At 37.0% G+C, this 22,157-nt stretch overlaps 1 protein-coding gene across 3 annotated transcripts in view; it reads left to right on the top strand.

Annotated features, from left to right (window-relative positions):
• The window catches only part of LOC120523630 (probable ubiquitin carboxyl-terminal hydrolase FAF-X), a 377,796-nt gene that overhangs the window by 230,741 nt on the left and 124,898 nt on the right, over positions 1 to 22,157 (top strand). For all 3 annotated transcript variants that reach the window (XM_039745106.1, XM_039745107.1, XM_039745108.1), the window contains exons 15-20: positions 621 to 708; positions 4,556 to 4,898; positions 16,545 to 16,640; positions 17,034 to 17,245; positions 21,446 to 21,686; positions 21,783 to 21,932. In XM_039745106.1, the coding sequence (XP_039601040.1) occupies positions 621 to 708; positions 4,556 to 4,898; positions 16,545 to 16,640; positions 17,034 to 17,245; positions 21,446 to 21,686; positions 21,783 to 21,932 (1,130 nt within the window). The remainder of the gene's footprint in view (positions 1 to 620; positions 709 to 4,555; positions 4,899 to 16,544; positions 16,641 to 17,033; positions 17,246 to 21,445; positions 21,687 to 21,782; positions 21,933 to 22,157) is intronic.

Genomic DNA, 22,157 nt, shown 5'->3' on the forward strand with positions numbered 1-22,157 from the left:
CAACTTTCTTTCATGGCCAACACTAAGTTTTTCAACAGATTATACTACAGTAGCTCTTCTGTTGAATTGGATCAGATGGGTTAGCCTTCACTCCCCATGCACATCAAGTGAGTTTTGGGTGCCCATGACCCTGTTGCTTGTGTCTTCCCTGGGACCACTTTTAGGTGGTTGTAATTTCTACACCCCACAAAATTTGCTGTTTTGGAGATTGGTAGACCCAGGCGTTTAGGTACACCAGTTTTTCCCTTGTCAATGTCGCTCTGATACTTATAATTGCCCACTTTTCCTCCTTTAAATGCATCACCTTCAAGCTTAGTCACTTTCCCAGGTGCGTAGTACTCGACTATAATGGGTACTGTTATTCCTTATTAAATTGATGGACCTTCTCTTTGTTTCATTTTTATGATAGTAGAAATTTGGTGCCATGACTCCAGGCCTAAAACCAATTTTCTTACACTCAAACGCAGTCATCTAAACTATTTGATGATATTGGTTTTATGGTTTAATTTTTTTGTACTATTAATTGTCTTGTTTTATATTTCATGTTATTGTAAGTGAGAACAGCTTTATGCAATACATCATTTTGTAATTAACTTGATTTTATTTTTTGTTCCATCCAGATCATACAGATTATGATCCACAGACTGTTCGAGTGGGTAGTCGGTATAGCCATGTTCAGGAAGTACAGGAAAGATTGAATTTCTTAAGGTATGTTAAAGGGACATATTTGTAAGTAAATTTGGAATATTTTGTTCTCTCATTTAATTTTACAATTTTCAGTCCTCAGTTTAAGTAATAGTTTTATTATTTACACTTTCAATATGTAATGATTGTTAGACTTTTATATTCAGAATATCTTTTATTTGCTCTCTATAAATACAGTGCAAAGTTGGCTGACTCATTCACTCACTTATCAACAAAAACACTATTGCCCTTTTAGTTTAAAAGCTGAAATTTGGCAAAATGGTACATCTACAGCTGTAGGTTTTGAGAAAGAAATAACCTTTCTATATATCAATATTTAGGGGTACACCCCCACCACCACAGAAAATCTAAAAACCCCAAAATCTCAGAAATGTTTTGATAAATTTAATTGAAACATTGTGATGTTACAGAAAAAAAATAGCTAGCTGTGCTGAGAGCATGCTGTATACAAACAAATGGGCTATGTGAATGGCATTAGTAACAAATGGGATACACTAACGACTGAAGGCTTGGTGGTGCAATGGAGTGGTTGTTTGCACATGAACAAAAAGAAACTTGAAATGTGCATATGCAACTTCCCACATACGTCTGGATTTATAAAATAAATCCTGACAGGGAACATTATGGCAACTCTGACCAATGCATATGCAGCATTCCAGAGAAACTGGGAAATGGCAGCCGAACCAGCTAAATGACTCACACGCACAGTAATTCATACGACTGAGGCACTGACATGACAAACTTGTTATACCTAAAAAACGATATATATATGATGCATAGACTGTTGTTTCAGTTACTTTTTAAGAGGGCTCATGCTATATATTTACGCTGAAGAACTTGTTTGTCTTTTTTTTTGTCATTTTATATTGGCTACTTGATTTTACTTCTCAAGGAACTGGCTGATTAGGTCATCAGTATCTCAGCCAAGGTTTACTCCATCATGTATGCTGTACTGGAAATCATTAACTGACAGGCAAGGCACTACATCTAGTTCTTCTATGGTATTGGGTGTACCTACAGGAAAAAAGAAACATGGTTTTTAAACATAAAAAGGCAATTTCCAGCAGTGTTCTGTTCGCCTAACTTAATCAGAACACTTTACTGCACTTATACAGTGCATCCAGAAAGTATTCACAGCGCATCATTTTTTCCACATTTTATGTTACAGCCTTATTCCAAAATGGATTAAATTCATTTTTTCCTCAGAATTCTACACAACACCCCATAATGACAACGTGAAAAAAGTGTACTTGAGATTTTTGCAAATTTATTAAAAATAAAAAAAAAATTGAGAAAGCACATGTTCATAAGTATTCATAGCCTTTGCCATGAAGCTCAAAATTGAGCTCAGGTGCATCCTGTTTTCCCTGATCATCCTTGAGATGTTTCTGCCGCTTAATTGGAGTCCACCTGTAGTAAATTTAGTTGATTGGACGTGATTTGGAAAGGCACACACCTATCTATATAAGGTCCCACCATTGACATTTCATGTCAGAGCACAAACCAGGCATGAAGTCAAAGGAATTGTCTGTAGACCTCCGAGACAGGATTGTCTTGGGGCACAAATCTGGGGAAGGTTACAGAAAAATTTCTGCTGATTTGAAGGTCCCAATAAGCACAGTGGCTTCCATCATCCGTAAGTGAAAGAAGTTTGAAACCACCAGGACTCTTCCTAGAGCTGGCCGGCCATCTAAACTGAGCAATCGGGGGAGAAGGGCCTTAGTCAGGGAGGTGACCAAGAACCCGATGGTCACTCTGTCACAGCTCCAGAGGTCCTCTGTGGAGAGAGGAGAACCTTCCAGAAGGACAACCATCTCTGCAGCAGTCCACCAATCAGGCCTGTATGTTTGAGTTGCCAGACAGAAGCCACTCCTTAGTAAAAGGCACATGGCAGCCCGCCTGGAGTTTGCCAAGAGGCACCTAAAGGACTCTCAGACCATGAGAAACAAGATTCTCTGGTCTGATGAGACAAAGATTGAACTCTTTGGTGTGAATGCCAGGTGTCACGTTTGGAGGAAACCAGGCACCGCTCATCACCAGGTCAATACCGTCCCTACAGTGAAGCATGGTGGTGGCAGTGTCATGCTGTGGGGATGTTTTTCAACGGCAGGAACTGGGAGACTAGTCAGGATATAGGGAAAGATGACAGCAGCAATGTACAGAGACATCCTGGATGAAAACCTGCTCCAGAGCGCTCTTGAATTCAGACTGGGGCGACGGTTCATCTTTCAGCAGGACAACTACCCTAAGCACACAGCCAAGATATCAAAGGAGTGGCTTCAGGACAACTCTGTGAATGTCCTTGAGTGGCCCAACCGGAGCCCAGACTTGAATCCAATTGAACATCTCTGGAGAGATCTTAAAATGGCTGCACACCAATGCTTCCCATCCAACCTGATGGAGCTTGTGAGGTGCTGCAAAGAGGAATGGGCGTAAGTGTGCCAAGCTTGCGGCCTCATATTCATAAAGTGTTGAGGCTGTAATTGCTGCCAAAGGTGCATTGACAAAGTATTGAGCAAAGACTGAATACTTATGTACATTTGATTTCTCAGTTTTTTTATTTTTAATAAATTTGCAAAAACCTCAAGTAAACTTTTTTCGCGTTGTCATTATGGGGTGTTGTGTGTAGAATTCTGAGGAAAAAAATGAATTTAATCCATTTTGGAATAAGGCTGTAACATAACAAAATGTGGAAAAAGTGATGTGCTGTGAATGCTTTCCGGATGCACTGTATTGCAATAAGGGCACCTAGTGCATAATGAAGTGCTTTTGTTAATATAAGCAGATGCATTTCATTAACACACAAGTCATCCAAGGTATGACTGACAAACATCGTGTCTCAGTGGCTGAGTCAACCCATGAGTCATTTATTTTGAGGCAAAGTAGCTTTTATAGACATAATGGTGCTGTACATGGTACCCGGCTAGTTGGTCAAATAATGTGCTGAACCCTAAGTGTTTCACATGGCCTAAACTATTCATTGTACCAGCAATCATATCATTACATGTGCAGAGGATCTTGCACTCTCATTTGCAGACCACAGTCACATCAGCAACTGCGGTTGACGGGTTTGACATACCCTAGATGTAGAAGTTGCATAATGTAACATATGCTTTACACTCATACAACCTCAGAATATTTCCAGGTTAACCAGATATGAAATAGTGTGGGTTTGAAGATGTGTTTCTATATGGTATTATTTGTCTTGGAAGCTGTATGTCAGTTTACACCAAAGCAAATGCAGCACAGTCACCCTGCTTCAATATGTACTTCCTTGACTGAAAAAAAAAGCAGCAATGAAGGAGGTGTCACATAGTTATGTCTTTTGGTAACTGACCTCAATTAGTTTTCTTCCTTGGTTTGTAAGGAGAGGAGCATCACTTTCAGACATTTTCTGAATTACTAGTCTTAGACACTAACTTGTACAAAATGATAGAGCTCCTTAACCAGTTTCATCTTTGTCACGCCTTACGGGTCAAATTTGCTAACCCAGAAATTTCTCAGGAATAGTACTAAGTGCTAGAATGTGAAATTACCAGTACACATTCTTGGAATGCCAGACTCTGTTTTGTCTGCATGTTACCTCAACTCATAAATATATACCTAAATCCCTGAGAGAGCCAGCATGTGTGTATGTGCCTTTTAAAAACTAGTCTGGTGTTGTAGTTAGCCCTATGCTCCAGCCTCCCATTGCATGACCTCTTCTGCCACTTGGTAATAGTCTGCCCCTCAGACTGTTGATTTACCTAGTAGCAAAATATCTGTACCAGCTAATTACCACCTGTACCACACATTTGTATATTTTTTAGTAACACATAATATTTTTTTTCTTTTCATTTTCTTTTTTAAGGTTTCTTTTGAAAGATGGACAGCTTTGGCTTTGTGCCCCACAAGCTAAGCAAATCTGGAAATGTCTAGCTGAAAATGCTGTATTTCTTTGTGATCGAGAAGCTTGTTTCAAGTGGTATTCTAAGCTGATGGGTGATGAACCTGACTTGGACCCAGATATTAACAAAGATTTTTTTGAAAATAATGTTCTACAGCTTGATCCTTCACTCCTAACCGAAAATGGAATGAAGTGCTTTGAGCGTTTTTTCAAAGCAGTTAATTGTAGGGAAGGAAAACTAGTGGCAAAACGAAGAGCTTACATGATGGATGACTTGGAATTGATAGGACTTGATTATCTTTGGAGGGTAGGTATATTAAGCATAGAAGCCAAAACAAATTTTTACACACATTTGGTAGTTTTCTTAAATTTAAGACATAATTTTTGCTAGAGCATGAAGTAGTTGAAGGTATATCAATACACATTTAACTTTTTTAAGGATCTTGTTTCAAATAAAAGGAAGTAATTGACTGAAGAATCTCTTTACTCATTTCACTTGGTTAAACGTTTATTTAGCATATGTGTAAGGTTACAGTATTTTTCTCATTGTAGTAAATTGAAATATATGGATGTTATGTTTTTTTTTCATGCAAGTTTTGTTTTGTTGAAACTAATTATGTTCTTTGCTATATAAAGTCATTAGTTTATTCTTTGGGTAAGAAAGTTTAAGTTGTGTTTACAGCTAGCTTATTTCATGATTAATTAATTGTATAACATTTCATGTTTAATTTACTGATTACTAGAATAGAATTGAAATATATCCACAAATATTCTGGGGAAAAAAAAGTAAACTGTATTGTGACAGTTGTATCTGTTTTTTTTTTAGTATGCCAATTAAATTGTAAGTGATTATCAGTCAATATTGATTAACTGTCACAGCAGTTCCAGTTATTTGAAATATACTTATGATATATCTGATTTTGCATTTAAGACCCTTGGATATAATAATGGTGATCCTGATATTTGAATTTTGTTTTGCCTATGTACTTGCTTTAATGTTTAATACTTCTTAAAGATTAAGACAAGTTATTTTAACTTAGATTTAATAAAATAGTTTTGAATGGAAATTAAAAAAAAAATCTTTCTGCTTTTGCAGTTGCAGATATTAGTTTGCTGCAGTGTTGTTCAGTTTTATTACTGTGTTTTTAAGGTGTATTTGCATATAAGGCAAAAAACGCCTATTGCAATTGCCCTGTCAGTCTTTCTGTCCAAACACTTATTCTTGAAGGAACATTGTCAAGAAAGTGAAATTTTTGATGAGATATTTCCCACTAAAGAGCATTGGGAAAGTTATGAACTAGTCTAATGTAAACATTGAAATATAGAGGTTTTCTGTGTGACTTCAGTTGCAGATTAGTTTCATGACATAAACTTTCCATATAGCAGGCCATTTGAATATGATATTGTGTATATTTCCTTATTTCACTTGTTGAAAAGCTGCTCCTGATGGTAAAATAGATTACCAACACCTGGGGAGGTGCATGTTTATGTAAGGCACTGGTACACCAGCACACTTCACCTGCTGCATGTGGCAAATTAACCATTAAAAGAGGTGTGGGTGGTATGGGCAAATCTCACATTTCTACAAATGAATTTCAAAGGAATGCAATCCTGTAAGCACCACTCCATAAGCACAGAGTAAACAAATATGTACTCAGTTTTTATGTTACATTTAAAAAAAGCTTTACAGCTGCACTGTCAGTACAATTATAATAATTATTTCTCCTGAAACTATAATTTTCTGTCATTCATGCCCTGGAACTGTCAGCAATTTTTCCCTGAGACTTAAAGAGAGTCCTTTCCTAAAAGAATGGTATTTATTTTAAGAAATTTTAGTTTTACTAATTTTAGCTAAAATCTAATGAGTGCTGTGATAGTCTCCAGCAGCACTATGATCTTGCTCTGGATAAGCAGGTCAGGGAAAGGAGCAGATGGATAGTTGGACCCTCCACAATCTACCAACTAACAATAGGACATGAACAGAGGACATTTTAAAATCAATTGAATTGGAACATGCTTTCTATGGGAACTTTTTAGCCGTCACAGATCTATTTGGTCTGTATTGAAACCACATGACATTGTAAAATGTAAAAAAAAAATAAATGTTATTTAATGTATTCTACTAATGTGTGTAATTGCATTTAAATATCACAGTTTCCGAGTATGGCTCACAGTTACAAGAATATTTCGGTAACTAGAATGTGATAACTGACACATTTAAGGAACTGATAAATTGTAAAATGCTTCAGCCATTGAATTGGCTTAGTAGGTCCCCAAATACACCTGAATGTTGTACCATGCATACATGTTATAAAGTGTTACTTTTAAGGGCCTTTCTAATACAGTAGTTTTAATTTTTTCTGATATCTGAACAGATAGTGATTTCTGAATCAAATTTTTAAGAAAGGTGAAGTTAGTAATTATTGTAGTTGTAGTTAGTATATTGGAAACAGGTGGCCATGTATTGTGACTATTAATTAAAATAACCTTTTTTATTAAGTTTTTCTATCATGCATTCCTACTTTACCCATGAAGTAAATATTTCCAAAAAAACTGGATTTGTATTTAGGGCATAATTAGAATTAGTCTATGCCTTTTCCAGAAAACGTTGCTGATAATACATGCTTTTAACATTAAGAAAGTTGTTTGAAGCTGGTTCTGTGTTCTAGATTGCACTGTACTTAACATCCACTAAGTAATGCAAAGCTTTTTTGGCATGTTTTATGCTCATTTCTAATAGGATTTAAATCTGTATTCAAATTGGTATTTATTATCGTAGTAAAGTACCTGTCAAGTACATTATCAAGTATGTATGTATGTATGTATGTATGTATGTATGTATGTATGTATGTATGTATGTATGTATGTATGTATGTATGTATGTATGTATGTATGTATGTATGTATGTATGTATGTATGTATGTATGTATGTATGTATGTCACAACTGTTGGGACTCCCGGTGAAGGCGAGTTAAAAATCATATATTTATTTTAAGTAAATTTGTTCTGAGAAAAGAATAATCCTTCATTAAGAAATTACTGTCTATCACAAAATCACATGTACCATGATGATTGGCTCTGCTAGAAATTCTTATGCACAAAATGTAACTGAAGCATTTTTCCATTTATATCTGTCTTTAATAAGTTGATCAGAATGTTTAAGAACTTTCAAGCAGTCATTCATGGTTTACTATTGTACTGGAGTATAAATGTAAGGTGGCACAGAGGAAAGAATCCTTTATTTATTCTTATTAAAATAAGAGAACCCACAATTTAAATGAAAAAAAAATAAGTGTGCTGACCTTCACAAGTCAGACAATGGCAATTAAATTTGCAACTTGCCTGAAAGTGCCCGTATCTACAATTGGGGCAATAATTAAAAAGTTCAAATCAGCTGGATCTGGGACCTCTGCCAGACAAGCTAGTAACAAGTTTATTTTGCCCCCCTGCGCAGTGAGTGAGCAGGATGGTAAGAGGGGTAAAAAAAAAACCAAAACACTCCTGTTAGACAAAAGCAGTAAAGAGTAGTATCTTTTATCTTTATTTGGAATAATATTCTATGGTTAGATGAAATGAAAATTGAATTATTTGGCAACAAACTCTCAAGATCTGTTTGGTATAGGATAGCTAGCCTGAAAAGGATCAAGTATGGTGGACTTTCTGTGATGTTGTGGAGCTGTGTTTCCTTCAGAGGCACTGAGAAACTTGTTAAGGTATACAGCATCATAAAGTCCATGACATACCTAGAGATTTTAAATTTAAATCTGGCTGCCAAGAAACTAAAGCTAGGTTGTTGTTGGATCCAGAAATGATTGAAAACATGTCCAAACCAACACAGAAATGGTTATGGGAACATAAAACCAAGTTCCTGCCATGACTGTCTCAGTGACTAGATTTAAACCCCATTGAAAACCTGCCGGCTGAGCTGAGAGAAGAATGCACACAAGAGGAACTAGGACGCTAGATGATCTGGAGAGATTCTATATAGAGAAATGGCCTCTGATTCCCTGCGCTATATTCTTCGACTTCATAAGATGTAATTGGAGAAGACTCATTGCTGTTTTAGTGGCAAAGTGAGGTGGTACAAAGTCTTAAATACAGGGTTGCCAATAATAATGGCACATATGGTTTTGTTAAAGATAATTATTTCTAAATGATTTTTTTTTTCTCAGAATAAATATTCTTCAGTTAAATTTTGTATTTCTTTTATTTATTTTAGTATGAGATTAAGGTAAGTCACCAAAAGATGATTAATGAATTTTTTAGAGGGGTTACTAATTTTGGAGGGGACTGTATATGTGTGAATGTGTGTATTTGTTTATATATATATGTATATATTACATAGTTTACTGTCAAATAATGCAGCGAGTACTCGACACGTGTTTTGCCCTTATATGGGCTCATCAGACGTACACACTCCACTGCATCCCCTCGCGGGGAACGGACGTCAGCGTCAGAGGCCGAAGCCCCTTTATGTTGTGCCATGGCATGTGGTTCGTTTATTTGACAGGCTGGAGATTGGAGTAATTACATTCATAGCATTCATAGTCTGAAACACAATCTGATTGTATGGGTGGTTACCTACAAGGTAACACTTATGGTTGGTCTGCAAGTCTTCAAACATCCGCCACACCCTTTCAGTTGCGAGAAGCAGACCATAGAATGTTACATAGTTTACTGTCAAATAATGCAAAGAGTACGCGACACGTGTTTCGTCCTTATTTGGGTTCATCAGGCGTACACACTCCAACTGCAACAGATTGTGTTTCAGACTACAAAAGACTTATGGGAGACTTGCGTTCCCTAAGATGATTTATGTTTCGTATCTTTTCCTAATACACCATGGCCTTCAAATGCCTCCAAAGATAAAAAGTCAAGTGGGGTGAGATCTGGGAGGTCACTCAGTATGATTTCAATTTGTTCCTTTTTATTGAATTGAATGAAATGAAATTATTTTCTTGAAATATAAAAAATAAAATGTTATAAACCATATGTATGGAAACTTATGGCCCACCCTCTATATATATATATATATATATATATATATATATATATATATATATATATATATATATATATATATATAAAAATATAAAATATATAAAATAAACATGTAAAATATTTATTGAGTCTGCCATCAGATGTTAATGTAAGTAATTGGATGTATCCATTAATATTTTGAAATCCAAACCCATAAATCATTTGCACCTCTCTTGTTTTACATAAGGTTCTATGTACATTTACGGCATTGATAATTGCACCTTTTTCTATTTCTCTTCCTTATAATCGTTAGCAGACAAGTTTTCAGACAACCAGCACTGAAAATTAAAGTAGCACGGTAGCCATTGATGTTTACGGTGGTGTGTTTGGTCATATCTATCTCACAAATTGGTTTTTAACGTCTTTACATATGTGCAACCCATTCAGTATAGAAATTTTAGTAGATAGATGGAACTTTATTTGTCCCCAGGTGGTAATTTGGCATTTTTTTACAGAAGATCTTTAAATTAATAAATACATAAATGAGTAGATAAGCATGTAAATAAATAAATAAAAAGTGCACTCACACTTTGGTCGGAAAACACACACCAGAATGTCCATAAAACAGGAAAATTGAAAAGAAAGAAAAGTTCTGACTTGGCAATCACAGTGATGCATTAAGCAGATGTATTGCTGTTGGTATAAAGGAGCCCCAGTAGTGTTTCTTGACACTTCTGCTGAATAATTTGTTGGCGGAAAGTACTCTGCGTTAATGTGTCAGAGAGAAGATATGCAGCATAGTTCATAATGGCACTTGCCCTAAACTTATTTAAGATGTAAATCACAGATTATCCACTTTTAGGTTCTAAATAATGTTAATATACATCTCTATTTGGGTTTTGGTGAAATTTAGAAATTAGTTCAAAATACTTTCTCTTAAGTTCAAGAATGCATGTTAGAATCATACTGTAGTAGTTTTGTAAATATTTGTTAAATATTTAAAGATACATAGAAAGCCAAGCCTTCATCTGAAGTGCCCACAAACCACTGAATGGTTTGCTTCTGATACTTGAAGTTTACTTTTAGTCTTAGAAATTACATCAAGGCTACAGACTTACTGTTTTAGTCTGGTATGGCCTAGGTGGAGCTACTGATTATACTGTTTATATTGAAACCTTTCTTTATTTTTACTTGATCAAATGGTGATTATTAAGTCATAAGCTATTAACTCTAGTCTATTTCTGTTCTCGGTATCCTGCTGTGGCACTTCATCTCACTACTAGTTTTCCAACCTACTGCACCTGTCCTTTGACTTCTACATTAGAGAGATTGAACTTCATATCTCTCAGCTCTAATTCTCAATTAATATTAAGATTGTGACCTAAAATGCTAAATTAGTTTTATCTTTACTTTTTCACAAAACACCTTAAAGAATGAAGATCAGCACCATATATATTTATGCAGAATCCAAAATCTGGTATATTTTTTTCACAGTAATATAAAATACTATAGATTGAAACCATTTTCCTGTTTTGAATACAGTAATCCCTCCTCGATCGGGGGTTGCGTTCCAGAACCCCCCCCCGCGATAGATGAAAATCCAAGTAGAAACCATATGTTTGTATGGTTATTTTTATATATTTTAAGCCCTTATAAACTCTTCCACACTGTTAACATTATTAGAGCCCTCTAGACATGAAATAACACCCTTTAGTCAAAAGTTTAAACTGTGCTCCATGACAAGACAGAGATGACCGTTCTTTCTCACAATTAAAAGAATGCAAACATATCTTCTCTTCAAAGGAGCGCCGTCAGGAGCAGAGAATGTCAGAGAGAGAAAGCAAGATAAAAGCAAACAAAAGCAAAAAATAAATACGTGCTTTTAAGTATGCCGAAGCACCGCGATAAAGTGGCATTTTGTAGAGGAGGGTCTGTATCTTCTAGGCAGACAGCCCCTCTGCTCACACCCCCTCTGTCAGGCGCAGAGAATGGCAGGGAGGGTGAGAGACAGAGAAAAGCAAACAATCAAGCACCGCGGGAAGCATATCTTATATCATTGAGGAGCTTTAGTTAATATGTAATACATGCTCTGATTGGGTAGCTTCTAAGCCATCCGCCAATAGCGTCCCTTGTATGAAATCAACCGAGCAAACAAACCGAGGATGCATGTACTATAAATTAAAAGACCCATTGTCTGCAGAAATCCGCGAACCAGCGAAAAATCCGTGACATATATTTAGATATGCTTACATTTAAAATCCGCGATAGAGTGAAGCCGTGAAAGTCGAAGCGCGATATAGCGAGGGATTACTGTATTTAATTTCTTCATTAATAGATATGCCTTAAAGAAACAACTGCAATAACAATACTGCTCTCTCTCCACCTGTTTTGACTGTTTTATATAAGGAAAGACAAAGCTTTTGATTCATTACAACGCTAGTCACAGATCCATGTACATACATATATTATACATATTGTTTTGTGGTTTACATCATTTGTAATGGTACCAAATAACTTATTAGGTTATCTGTACATTTTCATGTCTGTAATGGTCTGTATCTGTATGTATGTGGGTATTTATTAGTTAACGTTCACCAGTCTAGTGATATGGTTGTGGTCGGGCAACACATATTTTGCATCCAATGTTCATAGCAGCTTCTTGAAACCATCTTTCTCTATGGTATACATAGGTATTTTACATGGCTGGCATCAGGAAATAAATCTATAAATGGTGCTTGAAATTCTTTGGAGGGAAGGGATATTTTGGTAGAAACAGAGCTGTTTAATCTACCCAGCAAATCTTTACTTTCACTAACAATCCCAATGAACAGAGAAGTAACATCTCTTATTAAACATTTGGAATTTTAATATCACAGTGATTTTTTTATTTCATTCATCATTATTTTATTATCCTATGACTAAACTCTGTTGTCAAAGAGATACAGTTGTATATTTGACATTCTCTAGTAATTGTATAATAAATTTCATGGTCACCAGAACAACATATTTATAGATGTTAATGCAAAATGAATGTCTTACATTGAATATCTAATTAATGAAATTAGGAAGCTCAATTCACTTCCAAAACGAGAAATACAAACTCTAAATGAAAAAGGCCAGTAATGCAGTTTACCTTATAACTAATTCATGATCAATTCACACAAAAGAAACAATGAAGACCGTGTGAAAGCACTTGATATGTACGGATGACAGTTTAAGATGCATGGACGCCTTATTTCTCGTGTGATACGAATTAATGATTAGACTAAAACTTATGCAATTATGCAAAATCTGTACTCCTGGTAGCAAGAGCAGATAGGTGTATATGTTGTGAGCTCGGGTCCGAACACCATCAGGTTAACACCAGCACTTTGCCAAACACACGTTTATTAAAGTATAAATATGTCCCACATTGCAAACAGTGCCCCCAGCACCAATCGTCCTCTCCTCATGGGTCTCTCTTCCAAATGTCCGTGGGCCGCCTTTCCTCTCTCTTCACGGTAGCTTCGTCCTGCTCCCGACTCTAGCTCTCTCCCTGATTGGAGTGAGGCGGCCCCTTTTATTCCCACCCGGGTTTGCTCCAGGTGCCTGATGACACTCTTCCAGAAGCACTCCATATGTCGCTGTAAGGATCTTCCCCACCTTCCCAGGTGTGGCAGAAGTGTCAATCTCCTGGGCTCCATGACGCTCAGGGAGCCCCCTGGCGGTGGCCACGGGCTCCATTGAGCTTGAGCCTCTTTGCTCCTTCCCCGTGGTCCCCTCAACATCCAGGGCGGTTGCCCCCTCGAGGCCCGGGGAAGGTAAAGACCACCTCCCAGTCCTTCTATGCGTCCTGGCTGGGTCTGACCCCCAGCCTCCTGTGACTACCTATCATCACTTTTTCCACATTTTGTTATGTTACAGCCTTATTCCAAAATGATTTAAATGCATTTTTTTCCTCAGAATTCAACACACAACACCCCATAATAACAACATGAAAAACGTTTACTTGAGGTTTTTGCAAATGTATTAAAAATAAAAAAATGAGAAATCACATGTACATAAGTATTCACAGACTTTGCTCAATACTTTGTCGATGCACCTTTGGCAGCAATTACAACCAAGTCTTTTTGAATATGATGCCACAAGTTTGGCACACCTATCCTTGGCCAGTTTCGCCCATTCCTCTTTGCAGCACCTCTCAAGCTCCATCAGGTTGAATGGGAAGCGTCAGTACACAGCCATTTTAAAATCTCTCCAGTGATGTTCAATCGGATTCAAGTCTGGGCTCTGGCTGGGCCACTCAAGGACATTCACAGAGTTGTCCTGAAGCCACTCCTTTTATATCTTGGCTGTGTGCTTAGGGTCGTTGTCCTGCTGAAAGATGAACCATCACCCCAGTCTGAAGTCAAGAGCGCTCTGGAGCAGGTTTTCATCCAGGATGTCTCTGTACATTGCTGCAGTCATCTTTCCCTTTATCCTGGTTAGTCTCCCAGTTCCTGCCGCGGAAAAACATCTCCACAGCATGATGCTGCCACCACCATGCTTCCCTGTAGGGATGGTATTGGCCTGGTGATGAACGGTGCCTGGTTTCCTCCAAACGTAACGTCTGGCATTCACACCAAAGAGTTCAATCTTTGTCTCATCAGACCAGAGAATTTTGTTTCTCATGGTCTGAGAGTCCTTCAGTTGCCTTTTGGCAAACTCCAGGCGGGCTGCCATGTACATTTTACTAAGGAGTGGCTTCCGTCTGGCCACTCTACCATACAGGTCTGATTGGTGTATTGCTGCAGAGATGGTTGTCCTTCTGGAAGGTTCTCCTCCCTCCACAGAGGACCTCTGGAGCTGTGACAGAGTGACCATCGGGTTCTTGGTCACCTCCCTGACTAAGGCCCTTCTCTCCCAATCGCTCAGTTTAGATGGCCGGCCAGCTCTAGAAAGAGTCCTGGTGGTTTCAAACTTCTTCCACTTACGGATGATAGAGGCCACTTCGCTCATTGGGACCTTCAAAGCAGCAGAAATTTTTCTGTAACCTTCCCCAGATTTGTGCCTCGAGACAATCTTGTCTCGGAGGTCTACAGACAATTCCTTTGACTTCATGCTTGGTTTGTGCTCTGACCTGAACTGTCAACTGTGGGACCTTATAAAGACAGGTGTGTGCCTTTCCAAATCATGTCCAATCAACTGAATTTACCACAGGTGGACTCCAATTAAGCTGCAGAAACTCAAGGATGATCAGAGGAAACACGATACACCTGAGGTCAATTTTGAGCTTCATGGCAAAGGCTGTGAATACTTATGTACATGTGCTTTCTCAATTTTTTTATTTTTAATTAATTTGCAGAAATATCAAGTAAACTTGTTTCATGTTGTCATTATGGGGTGTTGTGTGTAGAATTCTGAGGAAAAAATGAATTTAATCCATTTTGGAATAAGTCTGTAACATAACAAAATGTGGAAAAAGTGATGCGCTGTGAATACTTTCCGGATGCACTGTATATATACACACATATATATATATATATATATATATATATATATATATATATATATATATACACACAGTATTTACACATATATATACATATATATATATATACACACACACACACATACAGTAATCCCTCGCTATATCGAGCTTCAACTTTCGCGGCTTCACTCTATCGCGGATTTTAAATGTAAGCATATCTAAATATATGTCACGGATTTTTCGCTGGTTCGCGGATTTCTGCGGACAATGGGTCTTTTAATTTATGGTACTTGCTTACTCAGTTTGTTTGCCTGGTTGATTTCATACAAGGGACGCTATTGGTGGATGGCTTAGACGCTACCCAATCAGAGCATGTATTACATATTAACTAAAACTCCTCAATGCTATAAGATATTCTTCCCGTGCGGTGCTTGATTGTTTGCTTGTCTCTGCCTCTCTCTCACCCTCTCTGACATTCTATGCGCCTGACGGATGGGGTTTGAGCAGAGATGCTGTTTGCACAGTAGCTGTTTGCCTAGTGGATACAGACGCTCCTCTAAGAAATGCCGCTTTATCGCGGTGCTTCCGCATACTTAAAAGCACAAAAGCACACTTATTGATTTTTTGATTGTTTGCTTTAATCTCGTGCTCTCTCTCTGACTGCGCCTGACGGAGGAGATGTGAGCAGAGGGGCTGTTTGCACAGAGGCTGTTTGCTTAGAAGATCCTGGCGCTCCTCTAAAAAAAATACAGCTTTATTGCGGTGCTTCGGCAAACTTAAAAGCACACCTATTGATTTTTTGATTGTTTGCTTTTCTTTGCGAGTGCTCTCTCTCTCTGAAATTCTCTGCTCCTGATGCAGACTTTCCTTTGAAGAGAAGATATATTTGCATTCTTTTAATTGTGAGAAAGAACTGTCATCTCTGTCTTGTCATGGAGCACAGTTTAAACTTTTGACTAAAGGGTGTTATTTCATGTCTAGAGGGCTCTAATAATGTTAACAGTGTGGGAGAGTTTATAAGGGCTTAAAATATATAAAAATAACCATACAAACATGGTTTCTACTTCGCGGATTTTCATCTATCGCAGGGGGTTCTGGAACGCAACCCCCGCGATCGATGAGGGATTACTTACTCGTGGCTTTGTCTCGAGAGAGGTAAACATGGGTAGCACACAGGTTATTCACTGAATACTAGCAACTAGCGTACTGATACTCGTGGCCAGTTGTGGCTTTGTCTCGAGAGAGGTAAACAAGGATAGCGCGTGGTGTTCTAGCATGTGAGTTGTATTCCAAACAAAGGTCGTATACCAAGCAAATTTTTTTGCATCAAAACAGGACGTATACCAAGTTGGACTTATTCCAAAGTGGACGTATACCGAGGTATATATATATTTTTTTCCCCATTTAATAATGTAGTTTGGATATGCTCAGTTTTTAAGAATTCTTAATGTGTCTGCACTTTTGTTTTCAAGGATTCAAGTCCCTGAGCTTCTCATGTATATAGTGTTTTACCCCCCTTTACAGGTTGTCATTCAGGGAAGTGATGATATTGCTGGTCGAGCAATAGATTTGCTCAAAGAAATTTATACTAACCTTGGACCAAAATTACAAGTAAATCAGGTAAGATTTGTTTATTATATTTTGAATTTGTTTTATATTCAAACACTTAAAGGAAAAGTATCATACCCCAAGGTTAGGCATTGCTTTTTCTAAACATGTTGAAAAGGTGGTGTTTATTTTAATTTGTGAGCATAAAATATTTACTGTACCAGGTGAGTCTGTATTATTGGTTGCAAACATCCTTCACAGTCTGCCAGTTTAAATAAGACTATCAAAACCTTTTGTGTTTTTGCCTTAAGAGATAGCAAACATGTAATTCAGTTATTTTTGTACTGCAAATTATTATATTTTGCAATATTTGCAAATGATGTTTTGAAAGGAGCTTTTGATGTTATTTTTGAGTCTTTGGTGTATTTGATTGTGGTTTTTTTTTTTTTTTTGTATACAACATAGGTGGAGATTCATGAAGATTTTATTCAGTCTTGTTTTGATCGCCTAAAGGCTTCCTATGATACACTGTGTGTGTTGGATGGTGATAAAGACAGTATTAATTGTGCCAGGCAGGAAGCAATTCGAATGGTACGAGTTTTGACTGTTCTAAGGGAGTACATTAATGAATGCGACAGTGACTATCATGAAGAAAGGACGATTCTTCCTATGTCCAGGTATCTATGTTGTAATTAATCACTGGCCTGTTTAAGACATCATTATAATACAGAAAACGGAGATATAACACAAACTCATAAGCTAGATCGGGTTGGGCAATGTCGGTCCCAAAGAGCCACAGTGGCTACAGGTTTTCATTCCAACCCAATTGCTTAATTAGAAATCAATCCTTTTCAATCTCAGACGTTATTTAATTTAATGGCTTGTTGCTCTGCAATGTAAGGTCTTATATTGTAGGATATCATCCAAATGATTTGAAGCCTAAAAAGGATCATATTCAGTCTGTCACATTTTCTATTAAGTGTTTTATTAAATCAAACAGTGTATGGTGAACGTACACAGATGTAAATTGGAAACAAGTTAGATGGAGAACTGTTGGCTGCTTTGTCATTTACCTCTTATTGTTAATAAGGAGCCATTAACACAATTAATTCAGCTGTTTAAGATTGAAATAAGCAATTAAGGTTGGGGAACCCTAACAAGCGAGACCACTAAAATTAAGCATCAAAATGTCACTTGAGCAATAAGTGCGTCATCGGCAATAATTGACTTCTCATTATAAGAAACTGGGTTGGATCAAAAACCTGCCCCCACTGCGGCTCTGCAGGACCGACATTCTGTTTTTATTCACATTTTACACAGTGTCCCAAGTTTTTTGGAATTGGGGTTGTACATGCTAACTTCACTATAAATTCTTAAACACATTAACATCAGTCACTTTTATTTTAGTTAGCCAGTTCATTTTTGTCTGAATGAGGAAATTCATATGCCCATGACCAAAACAGAAAATAGTGCACACAGACATAATGTAGGCTGGTACATATGTGCAAGATACCCTCCTATTCATTCGTTATAAACAGGGTAAATATTGTGTTCTTGTGTATTAATACATTAAGTGAATGATGTATTTTGTCCTGCAAGAAAATCTTGTTCCTCTTCCAAAATATATGTTTTGACGAGTTAAGATGAAAATGGGCATTAAACAGTTTGGTTGCTGTAAGCTAAAAGTCATTATTCATGAAAGCCATTTTTGCCATAATATTCTTGGTTGTCTCACTTTGTTCAGCGTGTCCAGGATTTGACATTTAATAAACTGGTCATCCTTAACTATAATAGATTAATAGTGCACAATGTTGGATCTGGGCTATAATTTTGACTTCGGTATTGTTATCAGATTTCGAACATCAGTACTGGTACCAGAATGGTTCAGAAGCATATAACTTCAAAACCCTCCGTCTTACTCAAGTCTCCCTTATATGCTGCTTAGTTGCACACCCCTTTGTTGTGCTGCGTCTCCACATAGCACTGCAAACCACTTCCATCCTTATAGCGAAGCAGTCGATCTGTGTATTTGTAAAATGCAGTGGTCATCTAGCATTCTGTTGTAAAAAAATATACCGAAACCCTAAGGTTTTCAGGTATGCTAATAGTAAAGCTATTTGATCGTAACTGTTCCCTGTGACTTACATTTTTGACATGAAAGCAATTGCTGCATGATTTTCGTATCATTCACTCATCTCCCAGTGGTCTTTTTGATATATTCCACAAATGAATCAAATATCTGTTGTGTGAGTTGTGGGTATGAGTAACATGATAATTTTGAGGAGTTAGTGAGAATTGTGTAAGTATGCATCTACAAAGGAATAAAGATGAAAGGTTATTTATACCTTTAAAAACACAATGATCATTATGACCATTTTGTTTGTACCTTTACATATTGTGTCCTGGGTGTGTATTTAAATTGAGTATCTTATTGTATTCATGTTCAGTTAACTTTGTTACAGGTTCATACATGACCAATGAAAGACTTCTCTTTTAACACTAGAATTACCAGAGCCTACGAAAAAACTCATAGATCTGGCCCACCTTAAATCCGTTCGCACCTCTCCATCAGAGTCTTTTGTCCAGTAAGTGTGCCGATAAAGACAAGTAGCAAACAGCCTCCTATTCCATCCACCCCACCGCCGCAGAACGTGCACAGTGTTCTCTCAGCTCATGCCTTGATTGATTATCTGGGAGTGAAGTACTGGAGTTTTAGAGTGGAAATAATAGATCGTTATTTGGAACACATGCATTTCATATGTGTTCCGCTTCTACAATAATCTGTGTAAACACATTTTTAAAACAGAAACGTTTTTTCATATTTTACTAGTAAATGACAAAATGTAGGCATCAACTATATAATGATTGAAGCCTAAAGATCAAATAAACACTTTCACAAAAAGTTCAAGGAAAAAGACAACAGCTTCCGTGGCATAGCGATAAGATTTGCTGACTGCCTCCTATATTTGCCGTTTTCAGTAGTTAGCTGCTCTTATTGTTAATATTATACAGTACACACATACACTTGGTTTGCGTCTGTAACAGATGGTATACATTTATAGGACTTGTAAAGGTTACCGTGTTTTTTTTCCACTTTTATTCTCTCAGTCAAGATCAAAATAGTACAGAGAGGTCAGTTCAGCGCTACATACAATAATCAAATTCAAATGTTAACAGTTCACACACACACACGCAAGGACCTTCCTTCCTGTTCTTTTCTCTGCATGTCCTGGAGTACAAAAGAAGCAGCATACAGCAACATGTGGGGACTGACAAGATCGGGGCGGGGGGGGTTGGGGGGGGAACACATGGTCACTGATTACAACCACAGGATGTTATGTGAATTAATATGAATAATGTTGCATCCGTGCCACAATTTTTTTTTCGAAATGTACTATATAGGTCATAAAATTAATAATTCCAAATATCTTTTTTTTTTTTTATCTAAATATTTTTTTTTCTTTTTTCTTGACCTCATGGACCATAAGGCACATACTTAATTCAGCGTGAGCAGGAACACTCAATAAAACTGAATAAAAAAAAAAAATCAAGTGATGGTGAGAAACGAAGAAGCCAGATTTGCCAGCATTTGTGTGCTAGCTTTTATCCCTCCAGATCAGTGAATGTCCAATTCCATTGCCTTTAAAACACCACTCACATCTACAATTATTCCCAGTTTCAAATAAAAACTAACAGTGTCAGATCCCTAGGGCGGTAGTATGTATCGTGATCATGACTGAGAGAATAAAAGTGGAAAAAAAACACGGTAACCTTTACAAGTCCTATAAATGTACACCATCTGTTACAGACGCAGACCAAGTGTATGTGTGTACTGTTTAATATTAACAATTAGAGCAGCTCACTACTGAAAATGGCAAGTATAGGAGGTAGTCGGGATCGAACCGGGGACTCGATTACAAGTCAGCAAATCTTATCGCTACGCTTCAGGCTTCAATCATTATATAGTTGATGCCTACATTTTGTCATTTACTACTAAAATATAAAAAACGTTTCTGTTTTAAAAATGTGTTTACACAGATTATTGTAGAAGCGGAACACACATGAAATGCATGTGTTCCAAATAACATCTATTATTTCCACTCTAAAACTCCAGTACTTCACTACCAGATAATCAATCAAGGCTTGAGCTGAGAGAACACTGTGCACGTTCTGCGGCATTGGGGTGTATGGAATAGGAGGCTGCTTGCTACTTGTCTTTATCGGCACATTTACAGGACAAAAGACTCTGATGGAGAGGTGCGAACGGATTTAAGGTGGGCCAAATCTACGAGTTTTTTCGTAGGCTCTGGTAATTCTAGTGTTAAGTTATAGATGGAAACTACTGATTTTTACTGTTAGTAATTGTTATTGGTGCTACTGCATTAGCCACTGGTTAGACTGTGGCTCACTTCTAGTACTTTTTTATTAATTAAAAAAATCTATAGCTATACACAGTACGATTAAAATATTGTTTTGATTTGATCATTAGTACTAGGGTGTTGTACTGTGTTAATCATTTTGAATGTAGTGAGACCTCAAGCAAAATGACACCTTTTATTGGCTAAGTAAAAAGATTACAATATGCAAGCTTTCAAGGCATCTCGGGGGCCTAACACTGCAGAGACCGTTGTTGGTGGAGGGGGTGGATTCTGGAATGTATCTGTTAAATTTTTGCTAATCTTCACTTTCACATTGGGTTAATGTCATACTGGTAAAATAAAGATCTATGTCTCAAAAAATCAGGTATGGTGAAATGCATTAAGGCTTTGCCTTCTGAAATTTAAAGTAAGTTATTAGAAAACTATCAAAGAAGAATATTGCCTTATCCATTTTTATTTTAATTCTGAGATTTTTTTTCTCTTTCAAAATTTCTTTAGAGCTTTTCGAGGCAAGCACATTACTCTCATAGTTCGCTTTCCCAACCAAGGTCGTCAGGTGGATGATTTGGATATTTGGTCACATACAAATGACACCATAGGTTCTGTAAGGAGGTGTATTCTGAACCGAATAAAGGCCAATAGTACGCACACAAAAATAGAACTTTTTATTGGTGGAGAACTTGTTGATCCTGCTGATGACAGAAAATTAATTGGACAACTAAACCTTAAGGATAAAACGGTATGTTGCCTTGAATGGATATAGTTTTTATGTGTTTAAGTATTAGGTTAAGGTCTGCATAAGATATTAAAGACTATCCATCTTTTCTTCATAAAGCTGATAACGGCAAAACTTACACAAGTCAGCTCAAACATGCCGTCAAGCCCAGATAGTTCATCTGATTCATCAACTGGGTCTCCTGGAAATCATGGAAATCACTATAGTGATGGTCCAAACCCTGAAGTAGAAAGCTGTCTTCCTGGAGTGGTGAGTTTGTGAGAGATTCATGCATGAAGAGTATGATGTATGTTGTTTACAAAAAGTTTTTTTTTAATTGGTATAGGTAGGGAACAAATGATATCTGAATATTTTTTTTTAATGTAGAGAAAGTTTTTAGATGAATACATTTTAAGTGGATCATGGTTATGTTTAAAATCTTTATTGTAATTGATGTTCAACAATCAAAACAAACATATTTTGAAATGTTGCAAA

Source organism: Polypterus senegalus, chromosome 2 (genome assembly GCF_016835505.1).
Source record: "Polypterus senegalus isolate Bchr_013 chromosome 2, ASM1683550v1, whole genome shotgun sequence".
Classification (NCBI taxonomy): Eukaryota; Metazoa; Chordata; class Cladistia; order Polypteriformes; family Polypteridae; genus Polypterus; species Polypterus senegalus.